The sequence below is a fragment of the Oncorhynchus keta genome, chromosome 2 (genome assembly GCF_023373465.1).
Source record: "Oncorhynchus keta strain PuntledgeMale-10-30-2019 chromosome 2, Oket_V2, whole genome shotgun sequence".
NCBI lineage: Eukaryota > Metazoa > Chordata > Actinopteri > Salmoniformes > Salmonidae > Oncorhynchus > Oncorhynchus keta.
In genome coordinates, this window is record NC_068422.1 from 26,252,417 (window position 1) to 26,274,696 (window position 22,280).

The window sequence follows — 22,280 nt, forward strand, 5'->3', positions numbered from 1 at the left end:
GACCATTTGTTATTGTTTTTGTTTTGCTGTATAAACAGAGGTGAGCACCATCCAAATGGATTTGAGCAGCGTGGTAAAAGATTGCAGTACATATTCTGCTGTTCTATCACACGTGATGTCTAAAGGGATAAAAACTGTTGTTTGCTGTAACTTTTTGGGAGTTGTAATATCCAAAATGGGCGTGGCAGCTTCGCCATTATATTGCTTGAATGATATTTTCCAGTAACATTGAAGTACTGGCAAATATTCAGACAATTTTACCTTCCTATCCAATGTCTGTCAGTCTGCATGTGTTCTTTTAAAGTAAGGAAATAATATTGGAGTTCATGCTGTAAAAAAACACAAATGTTGATCATCCACTGTGTGAATGTTTCATATATGTCAGTCCCCTATCAAACAAACTATATACATGTATATATTTTTTTATGATTATTTCTTTAAACATACAATCTACCTGCAGTGAAGCCGCTCAAAATGTACATTACATTCAGTCATCCAGCAGACACTCCCATCCAGAGTGACCCACAGGAGCAACCAGGGTCTAGCGTCCCGCCCAAGTGCACAAGGACAGATCCCCCACCCAGTCGAATCAGAAACCCGAACCAGCAACCTCTCGGCTACCGCCCCAAGCTCCCAAACACCAGGCAATCAACCATACAAGATCCCCCCATACGAGAGCTGCCCCTCAACCATCCAAGACCCCCCCACAGTCCCTCCCGCAAAAACCTTCCCCTCCACTAACCAACCCCCAAAACACCCCTTCTCCACTGCCCACTTCAACCCAACCAAAATCACCACCCACCCAATGCCGGAACAACCAACAAAAAGAACAAAAGAGAAAAGAGACAACAACAAAGGAAAACAACAACAGAAAACAACAATGTACCGTCATTCTATCCCCCAATCAGCAACTTCACTCCCACTTGTCTCCAGTTCCACATCCCAACCTTCAGTTTCCCTCAGCCCATCCCACCTATTTCTGCTGGCCACCCTTCGTTAAAATGAAAGGAAATTCATTTCACAGAGATAAAGTGGGCTTGATAGAGGTTAAATAGATAAACCAGTATAGTGCCATCAGAGAGGTAGAGTTCTGAGCCTCAGGCAATGAAGAAGTGTCCTTGAGTTACATTATTCAGATTACCTTGGCAGCAATCCACCTAGAAACACATACACTCTCTCACTCTCCTGCCTCTTCTCTCTCTCTCTCTCTCTCTCTCTCTCTCTCTCTCTCTCTCTCTCTGTCCATGCCTCTCTCTCTCTCTGCCCATGCCTCTCTCTCTCTCTCTCTCTCTCTCTCTCTCTCTCTCTCTCTGCCCATGCCTCACTCTCTCTCTGCCTGCCTCTTTCATTTTCCCTGCTTCTCTCTGTCTCTGTCTATCTTCATCTCTCTATTCCTCTCTTACCCCCTTCCCTTTTCTCTCTACTGTCTCTCTATCTCTCTTCTTCCTTGTCTGTATCTGTCCCTATCTCCCCTTTCTCTCTATCTGTGACCTTCTCCCTCTCTTCTCATCTGCCCCCCCTCTCTCTCTCCCTCTCTCCCTTTCTTCCTCTCTCTCTCTGTGTAGGCACTGAGATTCCTCATGAATATCGATGGGGTATAACAGTATGAATTCAGACAGTAGGCAATGAAGAGGAGCCCTTCTCTCACACTCACTAACTCATCAGAGAGAGGTTGAGATAGAGTTGGGAAATGACATCATTCTGCCTCTTATTCCTTATTTATATTAGGCCCTTTTGTCATCTCCTGTAGCTAACGTTAGAATAGCAGGAAAAAACATTGATACGAAATGTTCTCTTTCTCTCTCTCTCTTCCTCTATATGCATGCTCTTCAACTGCTCGCTGCCCGCACCCACCAGCTCCACTAGCATCACTACAGCATCACTACTCTGGACGGTTCTGACTTAGAATATGCAGACAACTACAAATACCTAGGTGTCTGGCAAGACTGTAAACTCTCCTTCCAGACTCATATTAAACATCTCCAAACCAAAATTAAATCTAGAATAGGCTTCCTATTTCGAAACAAAACCTCCTTCACTCACGCCTCCAAACATACCATCGTAAAACTGACTATCGAACTGATCCTCCACGTGCCTGTATGACCTATCTACAATGCCTGGGCATGCTCCCTATGAGGTGGCGGATGGTCTCCTGAGGGATCTCCGAACAGACCTGGACTAAAGCATCCACCAACTCCTGGAAGGTCTGTGGTGCAACGTGGCGTTGGTGGGTGGAGCGAGACATGATGTCCCAGATGTGCTCAATTGGATTCAGGTCTGGGGAACGGGCGGGCCACTCCATAGCATCAATGCCTTCCTCTTGCAGGAACTGCTGACACACTCCAGCCACATGAGGTCTAGCATACCTCTTGCGAGCACAGGGAGGGCTGTGCGGCCCCCCAAAGAAATGCCACCCCACACCATGACTGACCCACCGCCAAACCGGTCATGCTGGAGGATGTTGCAGGCAGCAGAACGTTCTTCACGGCGTCTCCAGACTCTGTCACGTCTGTCACGTGCTCATTGTGAACCTGCTTTCATCTGTGAAGAGCACAGGGCGTCAGTGGCGAATTTGCCAATCTTGGTGTTCTCTGGCAAATGCCAAACGTCCTGCACGGTGTTGGGCTGTAAGCACAACCCCCAATTGTGGATGTCGGGCCCTCATACCACCCTCATGGAGTCTGTTTCTGACCGTTTGAGCAGACACATGCACATTTGTGGCCTGCTGGAGGTCATTTTGCAGGGCTCTGGCAGTGCTCCTCCTGCTCCTCCTTGCAGAAAGATGGAGGTAGTGGTCCTGCTGCTGGGTTGTTGCCCTCCTACGGCCTCTTCCATGTCTCCTGATGTACTGGCCTGTCTCCTGGTAGCGCCTCCATGCTCTGGACACTAAGTTGACAGACACAGCAAACCTTCCTGCCACAGCTCGCATTGATGTGCCATCCTGGATGAGCTGCACTACCTGAGCCACTTGTGTGGGTTGTAGACTCCATCTCATGCTACCACTAGAGTGAAAGCACCGCCAGCATTCAAAAGTGACCAAAACATCAGCCAGGAAGCAAAGGAACTGAGAAGTGGTCTGTGGTCACCACCTGCAGAACCACTCCTTTATTGGGGGTGTCTTGCTAATTGCCTATAATTTCCACCTGTCGTCTATTCCATTTGCACAACAGCATGTGAAATTTATTGTCAATCAGTGTTGCTTCCTAAGTGGACAGTTTGATTTCACAGAAGTGTGATTGACTTGGAGTTACATTGTGTTGTTTAAGTGTTCCCTTTATTTTTTTTGAGCAGTGTATATATATATATATATATATATATATAAACTTTTTCTTAGAAGGTAGCTTACATCTTGTAGATCGCAGGGAGTACATACCGTTTTCACAGTATAGGGTCAACCTGATCAATACTTGCTGGCACTGACATTTTCTTTTCAAATCGTCATTTTCAGCAAGGTTCCAGCAATGTCTTTGCATAACCAAGCCAACCAGCTAGCCAAGTACAGCTTGACTCGGCTCTGTAGTGTAAAAAGCCATACAGTGCAATAGCCTCTCTGTGATGTCTGTGTACAAGTGTTTCCAAGGCCACGCTCTGTGAGAGAAGCCTTTATTCTTTCTCGGTGTCTCTATGAGACTGGGACTTCTAAAGAAGAGATCAGACAGCAAGGAGCTTTGTTCCTGTCAGAGGACTCTCGAGTCACACACACACACACACACACACACACGCACACGCACACGCACACGCACACGCACACATACACAAACACAGGAGTACATACATACATGGAAACACATACACACTTTGCTGTCTCAATGCCATTGTATCTAAATTAATATTAAGATGTTAATGTTTTCTTGGCCTCCAGTGCGTGTGTGTGTGTGCATACGTTTGTGTTTATTGCTGCCAAAGCAGTGTGTGTGCGTGTGTATGTGTGTGTGTGTGTGTGTGTGTGTGTGTGTGTGAGTGTGTGTGTGCGTGTGTATGTGTGTGTGTGAACACAAGAGTGTGACATTTGCAGAGAAGTATAGGGAAAAAACATCTGAAAAGAAACATTCAAATGCAAAAACCATCGGCAATTTGTTCTGATCAAGCAATAGGCTTCAAAGATGTGCTTTTTACCAAAGTTTCCAAAGTAACATGGAAAGTTGTAACAAGACAGGAGAGGAGCAAGCTGCAGTTCAGGGCTGCTGAGTAGAGAGGAAGAACTGAGGAGAGGGGGAGGGCTACACACATACACACCCAAACACCCACACATACACACACTATTTAAAATGCACCAGTTGGGATATAACTTATAACTTAAATTTAAAAGCGAGACATCACATTTACTGTTTTGCCCAAGATGAATCCTTAACTTTATACATGGATTTTATGAAAGTGTTTAAAAACAAAATAGAGTATAAAGGGCTCTATTCAATCTGTATCGCTATTCCGTTACAGACTGCGCGATAGAAGTGTAAAGGTTATTTCTGATTGAGCCGACATATGCAGCATTTACCCTAAATGTAGTCTCCGCTAACGCGGGATGTCTTTACATTTCTATCACGCTGAACTTCCATTATACAGTTTGAATGAAGCCCAAAGTGCCCTTCTTCAATTCATCTTACAATAAGTGGCTTCAAAATATAAAATTAAGAAGCAAAGTCTGAAGTCTACACGTCCTCACCCAAACCATCCACCCTTCCCTAATATCAAAACATTATATATATATTTTATATATTTTTTATTTCACCTTTATTTGTCCAAGTAGGCTAGTTGAGAACAAGTTCTCATTTAATACTGCGACCTGGCCAAGATAAAGCAAACCAGTGCAACACAAACAACAACACAGAGTTACACATGGAATAAACAAGCGTACAGCCAATTACACAATAGAAAAAAAATAAAGTCGATATACAGTGTGTGCAAATGGCGTGAGGTGGTAAGGTAATAAATAGGACATACACTGCTCAAAAAAAATAAAGGGAACACTTAAACAACACAATGTAACTCCAAGTCAATCACACTTCTGTGAAATCAAACTGTCCACTTAGGAAGCAACACTGATTGACAATAAATGTCACATGCTGTTGTGCAAATGGAATAGACAACATGTGGAAATTATAGGCAATTAGGAAGACACCCCCAATAAAGGAGTGGTTCTGCAGGTGGTGACCACAGACCACTTCTCAGTTCCTTTGCTTCCTGGCTGATGTTTTGGTCACTTTTGAATGCTGGCGGTGCTTTCACTCCAGTGGTAGCATGAGACAGAGTCTACAACCCACACAAGTGGCTCAGGTAGTGCAGCTCATCCAGGATGGCACATCAATGCGAGCTGTGGCAGGAAGGTTTGCTGTGTCTGTCAGCGTAGTGTCCAGAGCATGGAGGCGCTACCAGGAGACAGGCCAGTACATCAGGAGACGTGGAAGAGGCCGTAGTAGGGCAACAACCCAGCAGCAGGACCGCTACCTCCGCCTTTGTGCAAGGAGGAGCAGGAGGAGCACTGCCAGAGCCCTGCAAAATGACCTCCAGCAGGCCACAAATGTGCATGTGTCTGCTCAAACGGTCAGAAACAGACTCCATGATGGTGGTATGAGGGCCCGACGTCCACAGGTGGGGGTTGTGCTTACAGCCCAACACCGTGCAGGACGTTTGGTATTTGCCAGAGAACACCAAGATTGGCAAATTCGCGACTGGCGCCCTTTGCTCTTCACAGATGAAAGCAGGTTCACACTGAGTATGTGACAGACGTGACAGAGTCTGGAGACGCCGTGGAGAACGTTCTGCTGCCTGCAACATCCTCCAGCATGACCGGTTTGGCAGTGGGTCAGTCATGGTGTGGGGTGGCATTTCTTTGGGGGGCTGCACAGCCCTCCCTATGCTCGCTAGAGGTAGCCTGACTGCCATTAGATACCGAGATGAGATCCTCAGACCCCTTGTGAGACCATATGCTGGTGCGCTTGGCCCTGGGTTCCTCCTAATGCAAGACAATGCTAGACCTCATGTGGCTGGAGTGTGTCAGCAGTTCCTGCAAGAGGAAGGCATTGATGCTATGGACTGGCCTGCCCGTTCCCCAGACCTGAATCCAATTGAGCACATCTGGGACATTATGTCTCGCTCCATCCACCAACGCCACGTTGCACCACAGACTGTCCAGGAGAAGCTTTAGTCCAGGTCTGGGAGGAGATCCCTCAGGAGACCATCCGCCACCTCATCAGGAGCATGCCCAGACATTGTAGGGAGGTCGTACAGGCACGTGGAGGCCACACACACTACTGAGCCTCATTTTGACTTGTTTAAGGACATTACATCAAAGATGGATCAGCCTGTAGTGTGGTTTTCCACTTTAATTTTGAGTGGGACTCCAAATCCAGACCTCCATGGGTTGATATATTTGATTTCCATTGATAATTTGTGTGTGATTTTGTTGTCAGCACATTCAACTATGTAAAGAAAAAAGTATTTAATAAGAATATTTAATTCATTCAGATCTAGGATGTGTTATTTTAGTGTTCCCTATATTTTTTTGAGCAGTGTATATATAACAGAGATATTTATAGCACATATGATGTCTAACTAATGTCTAACATAACTGCCACTGTCAATAACAAAACATACCTAGTTTATTTGCAATATTCTCTGTTGATATGTTACAGAAGTATTCATATGATGTACCTATATACTAGGCGGTGTCAGAGGAAGGCCCCAAAAATGGTCAGACTCCGATCACCCAAATCATAGAGCGTTCTCTCTGCTACCACATGGCTGCCGCAGAGCGCCAAGTCTAGGTCCAAAAGGCTCCTGAATAGCATCTACCCCCAAACCATAAGACGGCTGAACAATTAATCAAATGGTCACCTGGACTGTTTACATTGACCCCCCCTTCTGCTACTCGTGTGCCCTTCTATATCAGTTTCTGCATTAAAGACCATCCATTGCTCTGAGGTCTTTTACTGTATGCATACGCACAATGGTTTCATAACAGTATGGGTGTGATATATCCAATCTGTCCAACCCATCCTCTACATTTGCTGTGAGCTAGCGTCTGTCTCCCCTGTCTGAATCAAAGATCAGTGTGTGTGTGTGTGTGTGTGTGTGTGTGTGTGTGTGTGTGTGTGTGTGTGTGTGTGTGTGTGTGTGTGTGTGTGTGTGTGTGTGTGTGTGTGTGTGTGTGTGTGTGTGTGTGTGTGTGTGTGTGTGTGTGTCATTGGAGACGTACTGTAGGTGGAGCTGTCACAAACAGTTGTGTGTGTGTGTAATGTGGTTGACCCAACTTTTGCAGATGATTAAAATGTAAAAGATCCACGAGGAGAGGGAACAAAGACATCAAGAGACTAAGATCTCAGATTTGAAAGATAAAATATATCATCATCATCACCATTGGGTGTGTTTACAATTGTGCACACAGTAGTCTTACAGCTACACTCCCACTTTCCATGGCAGTTCTCATATTCACAAGCATACAGTACGTCCACCCACATAACATTCCATCACAGCGTTCTATCCTACTCATAACATCTCATAACAGCATGTAGCATCACGGTGAATCATTGTCATACATAACCTTTCCAGAGCATGAGATGTGTGTACATGATGCACACACTTCAGTTAGCTTGTGTTGACATTAGTATAGCTATTGTTGACTTTCAACTTGAAAGTTGTCATAGTAAAATGCACAAGGTGCAATTTGAAATTGGATAGTGCATCATCAGTTTTCCTCTTGTCATTGCAGACCTTAGGGAGCTATTTATAACTTGTCAGAATTATCCAGATCAACTAGCCCATGTGAGCTAAAGTTTTTTAGCCTGTAGACTGTGTTGCCCATAGATTTTTACATCCCAACCCGAGCACTCCTTTCTGCCACCTCTGGTCTTCTGGCCCTCCCACCCCTACAGGAGGGCAGCTCCCACTCAGCCCGGTCAAAGCTCTTCTGCCACGCCCTGACCATGGAGAGCCTTTGGTTCTCCATGATGTTTAGGTCAGAGCGTGACTAGGGGGGTGTTCTAGTCATTCTCTTTCTATGTTTTGGGATTGAGTATGGTTCCCAATTAGAGGCAGCTGTTTATCGTTGTCTCTAATTGGGGATCATACTTAAGGGTTCCCTGTTTTCACCTGCTTGGTGGGATATTGATTGTTTGTTAGTGTGTTTGGGCACTACGTCCTCACGGTTTTTGTAAATTTAGTTGTTTTGTTAGTTTCACTTAAATAAATATGTGGAACTATACTCACGCTGCGTCTTGAATCGCTCATTTCCAAGATCGTGACATCTTCTCTGTCCTGGCACCCCAATGGTGGAACCAGCTTGCCTTTAAAGTCGGGACAGTGGAATCCCTGCCCATCTTCCGAGAACATCTGAAACCCTACCTCTTTGAAGAGCATCTTAAATAACACTCACGGCGTCCCTGACGTCCCTGACTAGCACTGATTTTGTGGGAGATACTTTGTTGAGGGAAAATGTACTTGATACGATCGTGATGTGTTGTTGTCTCACCTAGATATCTTAAGATGAATGCACTAATCGTAAGTTGCTCTGGATAAGAGTGTCTGCTAAATTACAAAAATGTGAAATGTAATATCCAAGATTGAGTCTTACAATGCCTCTCAGCGAACTGGTGTGCCTTCATAGCTCATAGATGGAGAGTCAGTGTGATGATTGTCCTCTCCCATACACTGTAGCTGTAGTTATAAATCATGAATCAGTTAGCAGGTCCAAAGATCTAACATCACTATAACATTGCAGGCAACGTTGGGAGAACTTCACAGCTATGTTGTCTCAAGTTGACACAATGCTGCCGTGTTTGTATGGTTGCCTTCCTCAGTCATTTAGAGTCAAATCCCAGTGGGCACAGAAGTCAATTCAACATATATTTAATGTTGGTTAAACAATGTTGATTCAAACAGTGTGTACCCAGGGTGATTACAGTTCATGTTCAACGTCAACTCTTATTCAATGATTCAGCTCCAACCATGTCTTGTATACTCCTCTTTTCAACTCGGTGTGGCCATGTTGAGCTAGTTTCTGTGCCAGCTCAGTGGTGGCCATTTTGAAAAATGTTGTTCACATTTAGGGTTCCAATAAAGTCCTAGGGAAATAGCTAGTCCCAAGAAAACTCAGGAACAGACATGTAAGGTGAAGCTTTAACACTGATACATGTATATGGAGTGTATTGCTATTTAATCCCAGCATGCATAGCCGGTTGTAATGACTTCACTTCAACCAGTTTACAATGATATGGATGTAATGACATCACTTCAACCAGTTTACAACAGCATGGTTGTAATATGGTTGTAATGACATCATCTCAATCAGTTTATAACAACATGGTTGTAATATGATTGTAATGACATCATTTCAACCACTTTAAAACAATATGGTTGAATATGGTTGTAATTACATCATCTAAGACAGTTTTGACCACTGAGAATACTGTTTAGCAAACAGAAAGGATGAACCATTATTACATTTCTACCATACATATTTAATATCTCTGTATCACAGTTGAAATAATTGATTGAATTACCTTAGCACTCAGTATCTCATAATCATACCCACAACTCAACACAGGTACTGATGTGTGATATGTTGTATCCTATTAATACAAAACTCTTAACAGGTCTAGAAAACCACACAATTATAACCTTCAGCTACCACATATTTACAGAAAACACACCATTTTTTCTTCTTCATTAAAACCCATCCCTTGAAACTCACATTGGCATGGTTGTTTAAAAGTGGCGACTACATAAAACCCTGCCATTCCAGACACAAAACAGAATATCCAATCAGGCCCAAAACAGTTCAAACAGAAGCGTGAAATCTATTAAAACGCAAAACCATGTGTTTACCACTTCACAGAGGACAAATAAATGAAACTCTTTTAACAAACATCAACAAACAGAAACCCGGCATAGCATAGAGCTGTGAAGTCTGCTTGTTCTCTTGCCTTTTAGGCATAGATAGATATGATTTAGGGTTCTATTCAATCCGTAGGGCTGTATAGTGTGATTGAAAATTGAAGGCAATGTTCCCGCAGTCGCGGATACTGCTTTGAAGGCGAACACTGCATATATCAGCTCAATCAGAAATGATCGTTACATTTTAACACAGATCTTCCGCGATACTTCCACTATACGGATTTAATCAAGCCCTTATGCAGTAACTAGAAATGCCCATGATGGGCTTCTCTCCTGACAAGCATAGATTGGAAGCAAACTGTTAGATCAGGTAAGAATTCTAGAACCAGAATCTCCCAATTGCCAGCCATCAAAATAAGACTACATTTAGGCTCCTGCTTAAATGTGTATTTCCCACTATCTTGAGGTAACTAGGGAGAATATTGCTTGTATGGATGTCAACCCCAACACATGTTCAACCCCAACACATGTTTTAATGAATGCCAATGACAGCATCTACAGTTGAAGTCGGAAGTTTACATACACCTTAGCCAAATACATGTAAACTCAGTTTTTCACAATTCCTGACATTTAATCAGAGTAAAAATATCCCTGTCTTAGGTCAGTTAGGATCAACACTTTATTTTAAGAATGTGAAATGTCAGAATAATAGTAGAGAGAATGATTTATTTCAGCTTTATTTCTTTCATCACATTCCCAGTGGGTCAGAAGTTTACATACACTCAATGAGTATTTGGTAGAATTGCCATTACATTGCTTAACGTGGGTCAAACGTTTTGGGTAGCCTTCCACAAGCTTCCCACAATAAGTCGGGTGAATTTTGGCCCATTCCTCCTGACAGAGCTGGTGTAACTGAGTCAGATTTGTAGGCCTCCTTGCTCGCACACGCTTTCTCAGTGCTGCCCACAAGTTTTCTATAGGATTGAGGTCAGGGCTTTGTGATGGCCACTCCAATATCTTGACTTTGTGTCCTTAAGCCATTTTGCCACAACTTTGGAAAAATGCTTGGGGTCATTGTCCATTTGGAAGACCCATTTATGACCAAGCTTTAACTTCCTGACTGATGTCTTGAGATGTCGCTTCAATATATCCACGTACTTTCCCTCCCTCATGATGCCATCTATTTTGTGAAGTGCACCAGTCCCTCCTGCAGCAAAGCACCCCCACAACATGATACTGCCACCCCTGTGCATCACGGTTGGGATGGTGTTCCTCGGCTTGCAAGCCTCCCCCTTTTTCCTTCAAACATGAGGATGATCTTTGTCCCCATGTACAGTTGGAAACCGTAGTCTGGCTTTTTTATGGGGGTTTTGGAGCAGTGGCTTCTTCCTTGCTAAACGGCCTTTCAGGTTATATCGATATAGGACTCGTTTCACTGTGGATATAAATACTTTTTTACCTGTTTCCTCCAGCATCTTCACAAGGTCCTTTGCTGTTGTTCTGGAATTGATTTGCACTTTTCGCAAGATACGTTCATCTCTAGGACACAGAACGCGTCTCCAACCTGAGCGGTACGAGGCTGCGGGGTCCCGTGGTGTTTATACTTGCGTACTATTGTATGTACAGATGAACGTGGTACCTTCAGGCGTTTGGAAATTGCTCCCAAGGATGAACCAGACTTGTGGAGGTCTACAATTATTTTCAGAGGTCTTGGCTGATTTATTTTGATTTTCCCATGATGTCAAGCAAAGAGGCACTGAGTTTGAAGGTAGGCCTTGAAATACATCCACAGGTACACCTTCAATTTATTTAAATTATGTCAATTAGCCAATCAGTAGCTTCTAAAGCCATGACATACATTTCTGGAATTTTCCAAGCTGTTTAAAGGCACAGTCAACTTAGTGTATGTACACTTCTGACCCACTGGAATTGTGATAGAGTGAATTATAAGTGAAATAATCTGTCTGTAAACAATTGTTGGAAAAATGAATTGTCGTTAACAAAGTAGATGTCGTAACCGACTTGCCAAAACTATAGTTTGTTTACAAGAAATTTGTGGAGTGGTTGAAAAACGAGTTTTAATGGCGTGTATGACATCATTAATCACAGAGGTACTAAACATTGGATTGTTTACTGAACCACAGATACTGACCATTAGTTTAACGTACTACTGCATGTCTGTATTATGTGGTTGTTTCAATTTGCAATCTGTAACTTTCCATTCCAGTCAGAAGTGCTGCCACTGTACTTGGTTATAAACTGAGGAGATGGAGTTTGGCAGATGTAAACAGTAGATTTGTATTTTCCTTCCTGGCCAAGTGTGTTTGCAGTACATTGAGTAGTCACAGAGGATATTCAAGTTGCAGACTGTATCCTTAAACCCACTATTTTATAGATTTATTATACATGTATATACACTGTATATATTCAATATACAGTGCCAGTTGTCACGCCTTGGTCTTAGTATTTTGTGTTTTCTTTAATTATTTGTTCAGGCCAGGGTGTGACATGGGTTTGTTTTGTTGTAATTCGTATTGGGGTTTTGTGGTTATTGGGATTGCGGCTGAGTAGGGGTGTTGTATGGGCTTGGCTGCCTGAGGCGGTTCTCAATCAGAGTCAGGTGATTCTCGTTGTCTCTGATTGGGAACCATATTTAGGTAGCCTGGGTTTCGCTTTGTATTTCGTGGGTGATTGTTCCTGTCTCTGTGTAGTGTTCACCAGATAGGCTGTATAGGTTTCACGTTCCATTTGTTGTTTTTGTATTTATTAGTTATTTCATGTATCGTTCCGTTTTTCTTCATTAAAGACATGATTAACCACCACGCTGCATTTCGGTCCGACTCGCTTTCTACAAACGAAGAACGCCGTTACACCAGTCAAAATTTCGACACCCCTACTCATTCAAGGGTTTTTCTTTATTTTTTACTATTTTCTGCATTGTAGAATAATAGTGAAGACATCAACACTCTGAAATAACACATATGGAATCGTGTTTTAACCAAAAAGGTGTTAAACAAATCAAAATAGATTTGAGATTCTTCAAAGTAGCCACCATTTGCCTTGATGACAGCTTTGCACAATCTTGGCATTCTCTCAACCAGCTTCATAAGGTAGTCACCTGGAATGCATTTCAATTAACAGGTGTGCTTTGTTAAAAGTTAATTTGTGGAATTTCTTTCCTTCTTAATGTGTTTGAGCCAATCAGTTGTGTTGTGACAAGGTAGGGGTGGTATACAGAAGATAGCTGCAGAGGATAACTTCATTAGAGAAACCAGCCTCAATAAAAGCCCAAATAAATGCTTCACAGAGTTAAAGTAACAGACACATCTCAACATCAACTGTTCAGAGGAGACCGCGTGAATCAGGCCTTCATGGTTGATTTGCTGCAAAGAAACCATGACTAAAGGACACCAATATGAAGAAGGGACTTGCTTGTGCCAAGAAACACAAGCAATGGACATTAGACTGGTGGACATCTGTCCTTTGGTCAGATGAGTCCAAATGGGAGATTTTTGATTCCAACCGCCATGTCTTTGTGAGACACAGAGTAGGTGAACGGATGATCTCCGCATGTGTGGTTCCCAATGTGAAGCATGGAGGAGGAGGTATGATAGTGTTGGGGTGTTTTGCTGGTGACACTGTCGATTATTTATTTAGAATTCAAGTCACACAAACAGCATGGCTAACATAATTATAAAATATTTATAGTATGTATTGCAGCCTTGACCCTCTGGGCTGATATAGTGGTGATTATGATATTGTTTCTTCTACTCTATGACTATCAGTGTAATGGTTATCACCGCTCTGGGTAACACTGACATCAGTTAGTTAGATTGTAAGATTGTGGTTCATAAAAGGAGTCTATATAGGGCAATAATTTTGACCAGTGCCCTATGGGCCCTAGTCAGATGTAGTGCACTATAAAGGGAATAGGGTTTCATTTGGGACACACTCAAGCAGTATGGCGATCACCAGCAATACCCAATGTTGCTGTTGGTTTAAAGTACACATATCAAACACATAGGTCCTCAGTAACCTTCAAGACATCGTAAGATTAAAGTTGTTCCTAAGCTCGCACACACACACACACACACACACACACACACACACACACACACACACACACACACACACACACACACACACACACACACACACACACACACACACACACACACACACACACACACACACACACACACACACACACACACACACACACACTCCTGAGCCCTCTGTAGAAGTTTCTCAGTCTTCCAAAATTCCAAGAACCAATATTCCCAAGGTGAGTCTTCATTTTACCAAGCTCCTTACTCCCATGTTTAGTATTAGCATTTTCCCATTTTCCAAATATCCACAGGTCTCTGGTCCCAGTGCTTTACTGCTGGACCTGCTTCAAGCTGAAATAGAGAACGGAGAGAAAAAGATGAGTCAGTAGGATTCTCTGAGATATATTGAACACATGTCAAGAGGAAATGTTTGAAATCATTTCCTCTTTAACTGTCTCTGAGACTGTATTTTGCTTTTGTGGTTAAATTTCTTTGCCCACAATTATGAAATACTTAAATCACTGAAGTCTACTGAAAGTCAGCCTAAAATATAACAGTTTAATCATCTGCTGCTTTCACTTGGATGCCTGTTTTTTTTGGAAGACGTTTTGTTGAAGACGGAAAGGACAACTGAGTACAGAGAGAGTACACAACCATCAATGGAAGGCATTATACAATAATCCGATTTCACAATCTTCTCATTATGGCTCTTGTTCCTTTAATGCTTCCCATTCTGACTGTTCCCAAACGTACAAATAGATGGAGATAAGGAGTAAATTAATCACTCTGGTTTTTAAAATAAGTAATTACAGAGGGATTCTGGGTGTATCATGTTCCTGGTGATTGTGTTTAAATGTTTCCTACGCTAGCCGCATTATTACACAGAGACAAAGAGACGCCACAGGTGGGCATTTAGAAAGAATCTATTAAAACATTGAGATTTGTTTGATTGAGGACTGTTATTACTTAATTAAGGCATAGTGGAGTGAATACATTTAACAGGACATTTGATATTCAGATGAAAGAAAGATCTGGAGAAAAAAAAAACATATAGGTTAGAGCAGCCTCCCCCCCAAAAATAACTGTAGACTTTAGCTATCCATTTCTGGTTTTGTGACTGGGATCCAAACAGCATATTAACACTATAAATGTGGTACATTATTCTGCACTTCATTCACAGAGAGTGCTCTTTTTCTCTCTACCCAAGATGAGTACAGCTGTCTCGTCTCTCTCCCTCCCCAACTCACCCAAGGGTAGCTATAGTTGCCCCATTTCACCTCACACACGGCACACGCACACACACGCGCACGTGCGCGCACACGCACACACACACACACACACACACACACACACACACACACACACACACACTCACACACTCACTCACTCACTCACTCACTCACTCACTCACTCACTCACTCACTCACTCACTCACTCACTCACTCACTCACTCACTCACTCACTCACTACTGACAGGATTCATATACTGGTTTGGCTTCAGACAAGTGTGTTTCAGCCTATAAGAGACAATATTTGCACTCTAACATTCACAGTTCAGTGTTTGTGTGTGTGCGTGCGTGCGTGTGTGTGTATTCATGTGTGCACACGTGCATGGGTACCACTGGCGGTTGATGCAGTCCATTCACTCAGCTCAATGTAACATCGAAAGGTTTAGGCTACTACATGATACTCAAATTTGCTCTATACCCATGATGAGGTTACTACAACCTAGCTTACAAATGAATAATATAATAATAATAATATATGCCATTTAGCAGACGCTTTTATCCAAAGCGACTTAACGTAGGGGCACACAGGTCAAGAGACAAATTGGTGACAGACAGTGACACTTTCAATACCGCCTTGCACACTCTAGCCTACATCTAGCTGATCTTCGGTGTAATCATTAGTCCAAACAGTCATTTTGCAAATAAAACGAGAGCTTCTATTGAAACACTTCAGGTACAGTGGTTGCTCAACTAAAAGTTTTAAGGTTATGCTGTGGGACTTAGAGGAAATTTGTGGTTTAGTATGGTACACTGCATCACTGCTTCATGGCTCCAGACCAGTGCAAGGGGGAGTTATTTTATTTTTAAAAGCTTATTGAAGTTAGAAGCAGTAGGACTTGAAGCAATAGCCTAGCCGCTGTGGACAACTATTTTAGCACTGTTTCGCGCTGCTCTGAGACAAGCATGGGGACTGGTCTTGACAAATCAATGAGATTTTTATTTCACTGTTTTCATCTCCGTTTGAGTATTGGTTAGACTAGAGATAGAGTGTGGAAATGTAATGCTCTTAGTACTGTAGCCTACTCCCGACCGTCACGTTGTACAGCGCCATATTTTCCTAATGGAAAACCTGAGGGTTTAATTTTTCTTGGATTAGAAGCACTATAATATTAATCAAATTAATTAAGCTACATTTCTTAAAATCTATCCCATATACTATGTTCTTACAAAAAAAGGTTTTAAATTCTCTAGCAGACAATATTGATGAGCTTTATCTGCGTCTCTGCATGTGGAGTAAAGGTGGTCTAGAGTGTTTTTCCTCTAGTTGCACATGCTGGTAGAAATTAGGTCAAATGGATATAAGTTTTCCTGCATCAAAGTACCAAGCCACTAGGAGCACCGCTTCTGCATGAACATTTTCTTGTTTGCTTATGCAGCTCGTTGAGTGCGGTCTTAGTGCCAGCATTGGTTTGTGGTGGTAAATAGATGGCTACGAAAAATATAGCTGAATTCACTACCCGAGTACTTTGTTAGTGATAACCCTAAGGCTAAATATGCTGACTCAAAGCTGATCATTACCAAAAACGTTATTAATGAACTCAATCACTTCCTCACATCCCATCTTTTTTTTCACTAGATTCCATAGGCACAAAGTCAGATTCCACAGCCACTCTGCCTTGCAAATGACATAATTACTTTCTTAAAGAGACAGCGCACACTTTTATACAAGAAGAGATTGCCTCTCCTATGCAAATGTTGTTGATCAGGACAATAAAACCTTTCTCCAAGCAGTTGCCAATTAAATAAGTCCTAAATGGAACAGACTGTTTCTCTTCTTTAGTCCCATGATAACTAAAGCTCAATATCTCAATGCATGCACACACTCCTAATGAATAATATGTCTTTAAGTGTATTGTGAATAGACCTAGGCTATATTTTGCATTACCCAGTTCATCAATAGAGATTTACCTTTCAAATAAATGATTACCTTTATGTTGTTTTGTAGTTAGATAAAAAACAAAGTCAAATTGGTGGTATAATTGTATAATTGATTAATTAAAGCATACATGGCTGTCTCTAAAACATTTACATAAAAATGTTCAAATGTAATGATATTGAACTCAAAAGATGCCCAACGATTGAACAGAGCAGTAGCTGAGTTTATCTGTCTGGATCAAGTGCCATACTGCTAATAAACATTTTTGATGTTGTTGTTTCGGTATCTTTTTGGTATGGACTATCCTGATGGTATCAAGTATCTTGATACTAAACCTGGTATCAGTATCGAAGACAAAATTCTGGTATCAAGAGGAGGATGGAAAATACAGTAGCTGTTATGCGGTTACACCATGGTGCTACTGTCGATCTTCATTGCAAAACAGTGTGTTTAATTCGTTATTTGGTGACGTGAATATATTTAGTATAGTTTTATCTAAGAGGATAACTGTAATGTTTGACTATTTTTATATTTTTGAAATTCACTGAGTTAGATGGTCCTCCACTTCCTCATCCGAGGAGCCTCCACTGGTGCGTGCCTGTGTATTTTGAGGCTATAGTCCGACAGGCTTTTGCACTCTTAAAGATTTAACATTTCTACAGGCATATATAACATTCAATGTCCATAGTCTTGGTGTGACATAAATTACAGATGTTTTTTTCTCTCAGTTGTCTCCTGATATGAATCCTGAAAAAGGAATCCAACCTGACATTTCCTCCATCCTCACCCATCCTTACCCCAGCTTTACCTCAACTCACCCCATTCTTGCCTCATCTCACCCATGTTTACCCCAGCCTGCCCTCCCCTCCCCTTACCTCACTCCATTCTTGCCTTATCTCCCCTCAATTCATTCATCCTTACCCCAGCCTCTCCTCACCTCACTCCATTCTTGCCTTATTTCCCCTCAATTCACCCATCCTTACCCAAGCCTCCCCTCACTCCATTCTTGCCTTATCTCCCATCAATTCACCCATCCTTACCCCAGCCTCCCCTCACCTCACTCCATCCTTGCCTCATCTCCCCTTACCTCACCCATTCTTACCCCAGCCTCCCCTCACCTCACTCCATCCTTGCCTCATCTCCCCTTACCTCACCCATTCTTACCCCAGTCTTACCTCACCTCACTCCATTATTGCCTCATCTCCCCTTACCTCACCCATTCTTACCCCAGTCTTACCTCACCTCACTCCATTATTGCCTCATCTCCCCTTACCTCACCCATTCTTACCCCAGTCTTACCTCACCTCACTCCATTATTGCCTCATCTCCCCTTACCTAACTCATTTTCACCCTCACCCCAGCACCTCTCACATCCCCTCCGCTCTCCCTTCACTACCTCTCCCCACAAACGTCTCTAGAGGACCATGTGTCTGCAGAAATGTGAAAGAAAGTCTGATTCCTAAATGGGCTTTGCCACTGAGATTCCTTACTGTTTTTCTACAGTAGTGTGCATGTTTGTTTGCGTTTGTGTGCGAGAGTGTGTTTAAGAGAAAGTGTGTGTGAGAGAGAGAGCGAAAGAGAGAATGTGTGTGTGTACGTGCGTGTTTGTGTGCGTTTGTGTGCGAGAGTGTGTTTAAGAGAAAGTGTGTGTGAGAGAGAGCGAAAGAGAGAGAATGTGTGTGTGTACGTGCGTGTTTGTGTGCGTTTGTGTGCGAGAGTGTGTTTAATAGAAAGTGTGTGTGAGAGAGAGAGCGAAAGAGAGAGAATGTGCGTGTGTACGTGCGTGTTTGCGTTCGTGCGTGCATGCTCCCTAGCACTGTCAATCTAGACTAGGTTAAAACCTGTTCGGATAAGAGGAGACAGGGCTGAGGTTTAGTGCTAGGGGCAGGGTGAGAAGAGGGGAGAGCATGATTGCCCAAAATGGACAAAGCAAAATTGAAATGTAAATCAATACTTTTCCAGTGAAAAACCAAAACTGGTTTCAAGCCACAACATCACGTAATGCATTTGCATAACCGTAACCCTAACCCAACATCACCTAAGGCATTTGCATAACCGTAACCCTAACCCAACATCACCTAAGGCATTTGCATAACCGTAACCCTAACCCAACATTACCTAAGGCATTTGCATAACCGTAACCCTAACCCAACATCACCTAAGGCATTTGCATAACCGTAACCCTAACCCAACATCACCTAAGGCATTTGCATAACCGTAACCCTAACCCAACATCACCTAAGGCATTTGCATAACCGTAACCCTAACCCAACATCACCTAAGGCATTTGCATAACCGTAACCCTAACCCAACATCACCTAAGGCATTTGCATAACCGTAACCCTAACCCAACATCACCTAAGGCATTTGCATAACTCTAACCCTAACCCAACATCACGTAATGCATTTGCATAACCGTAACCCTAACCCAACATCACCTAATGCATTTGCATAACCGTAACCCTAACCCAACATCACCTAAGGCATTTGCGTAATAACCCAACATCACCTAAGGCATTTGCATAACCGTAACCCTAACCCAACATCACCTAAGGCATTTGCATAACCGTAACCCTAACCCAACATCACCTAAGGCATTTGCATAACCGTAACCCTAACCCAACATCACCTAAGGCATTTGCATACCCGTAACCCTAACCCAACATCACCTAAGGCATTTGCATAACTCTAACCCTAACCCAACATCACCTAAGGCATTTGCATAACCGTAACCCTAACCCAACATCACCTAAGGCATTTGCATAACCGTAACCCTAACCCAACATCACCTAAGGCATTTGCATAACCGTAACCCTAACCCAACATCACCTAAGGCAGTTGCATAACCGTAACCCTAACCCAACATCACCTAAGGCATTTGCATAACCGTAACCCTAACCCAACATCACCTAAGGCATTTGCATAACTCTAACCCCAGGCCTGGGCAAAGGATGGCCCGGGGGCCATATGCGGCCCGCGACCTGATTCAATACGGTGGGTGGAATCATACTCAGATCGCATAAATCATTTGCGATAGTAAAATTTTGAAAAATGTATTTGTGATTCAAATTAAAAGCCTCTTTGTGTAATGATTTAAATCCCACTGCTTGTGGGACATGTATTTTGAAGGCACGTATAAATAACAACTGCACGAGGACAGACAGTGACTGACAGGCTGACACACACGTCACAGTTACAAATAGTAGCTAGCTAGAAATTGAGCAAAAATGAGTTCTTCAAAGATTTTAAAGAAAAGGGAAGTAAACAAGGAATGTAGGTTGTTCCAACAAGAGTGGACATCGAAATATTTATTTTTTGAAGTACAGTATCAGGGAAAGCTGTGTGCTTAGTGTGCAAAGAGAGCATCGTTGTCTTGAAAGACTACAACTTGTCCTGACACTTCCAGACAAATATAGAGAGAGATATAGAGAAATATAGGAATATGTCTTCTGAGCAGAGGGCAAGTGCATTTAAAGAGTTGCTTTCTCAGTTGCAAAAGCAGCAAGGGCTTTTCACAAAATGCATTCAGCAAAGGACGGAATTGTGAGAGCCAGCTGTGCACTGTCCCACAAAATTGCTAAACAAGCAAGCCATTCGCTGAGGGCGAATTCATTAAAGAATGTTTAAATATATAAATATTTGTTCATTTAACCTATTTAACTAGGCAAGTCAGTTAATAAGAATAAATTCTTATTTACAATGATGGCGTACCCCGGCTGATGCTGGGCCAATTATGCGCCGCACTTTGGGACTCCCAATCATGGACAGATGTGATGCAGCCTGGATTTGAGGCAGGGACTGCAGTGATGCCTCTTGCACTGAGATGCAGTGACTTAGACCACTGCGCCACTCAGGAGCCCCGAGTAGAGAATGTCGAATTGGTTCTGCAGCAATACTTTGCCCCGACAAGAAAGAGCTGTTTGAAAATGTTTCCCTGTGAAGACGACAGTGACACGGCGTGTTGTCATCACAGAGAATATGGAACAACAGTTGAAAGACAAGATAAAGGATTTCACCTTTTTCTCCTTGGTCCTGGATGAGAGCATTGATGCACGTGACACAGCACAGTTGTTGATATTCTTACGAGGCATAACCCCAGACTTTGAAATTACAGAGGAGCTTGCTTCAGTGCAGTCAATGAAGAGCACAACCACAGGGAAATATTAGTTGGAGGAGGTTAATAAGTGTGTGGCAAAGCTGGGACTGAGTTTTGAAAAGTTATCCAGCGTGACCACTGATGGGTGCCCAAACTTGATAGGAAAAAACGTTGGCCTTTTGAAAAGGATACAAGATCAAGTAGCTAAGCTCAAACCAAATCACAAAAGGATTTTCCTGCATTGCATTATTCGTTCTAAGGTCTTTGAAAGCCAAGTCTACAAACAGATTACCGACCATTTCGAATCTCACCATACCTTCTCTGCTATGCAATCTGGTTTCAGAGCTGGTCATGGGTGCACCTCAGCCACGCTCAAGGTCCTAAACGATATCTTAACCGCCATCGATAAGAAACATTACTGTGCAGCCGTATTCATTGATCTGGCCAAGGCTTTCGACTCTGTCAACCACCACATCCTCATTGGCAGACTCGACAGCCTTGGTTTCTCAAATGATTGCCTCACCTGGTTCACCAACTACTTCTCTGATAGAGTTCAGTGTGTCAAATCGGAGGGTCTGCTGTCCGGACCTCTGGCAGTCTCTATGGGGGTGCCACAGGGTTCAATTCTTGGACCGACTCTCTTCTCTGTATACATCAATGAGGTCGCTCTTGCTGCTGGTGAGTCCCTGATCCACCTCTACGCAGACGACACCATTCTGTATACTTCCGGCCCTTCTTTGGACACTGTGTTAACAACCCTCCAGGCAAGCTTCAATGCCATACAACTCTCCTTCCGTGGCCTCCAATTGCTCTTAAATACAAGTAAAACTAAATGCATGCTCTTCAACCGATCGCTACCTGCACCTACCCGCCTGTCCAACATCACTACTGTGGACGGCTCTGACTTAGAATACGTGGACAACTACAAATACTTAGGTGTCTGGTTAGAATGTAAACTCTCCTTCCAGACCCATATCAAACATCTCCAATCCAAAGTTAAATCTAGAATTGGCTTCCTATTTCGCAACAAAGCATCCTTCACTCATGCTGCCAAACATACCCTTGTAAAACTGACCATCCTACCAATCCTCGACTTTGGCGATGTCATTTACAAAATAGCCTCCAATACCCTACTCAAC

At 42.9% G+C, this 22,280-nt stretch overlaps 1 protein-coding gene across 1 annotated transcript in view; it reads right to left on the reverse strand.

Moving 5' to 3' along the window:
* Positions 1-8,874: 8,874 nt before the first annotated feature.
* Positions 8,875-22,280, reverse strand: part of zgc:171482 (zinc finger protein) — a 202,335-nt gene continuing 188,929 nt past the window's right edge. Inside the window, exon 7 of the mRNA XM_052474604.1 lies at positions 8,875-14,231. Coding sequence (XP_052330564.1) covers positions 14,210-14,231 — 22 coding nt within the window. The 3' untranslated portion in view covers positions 8,875-14,209. The remainder of the gene's footprint in view (positions 14,232-22,280) is intronic.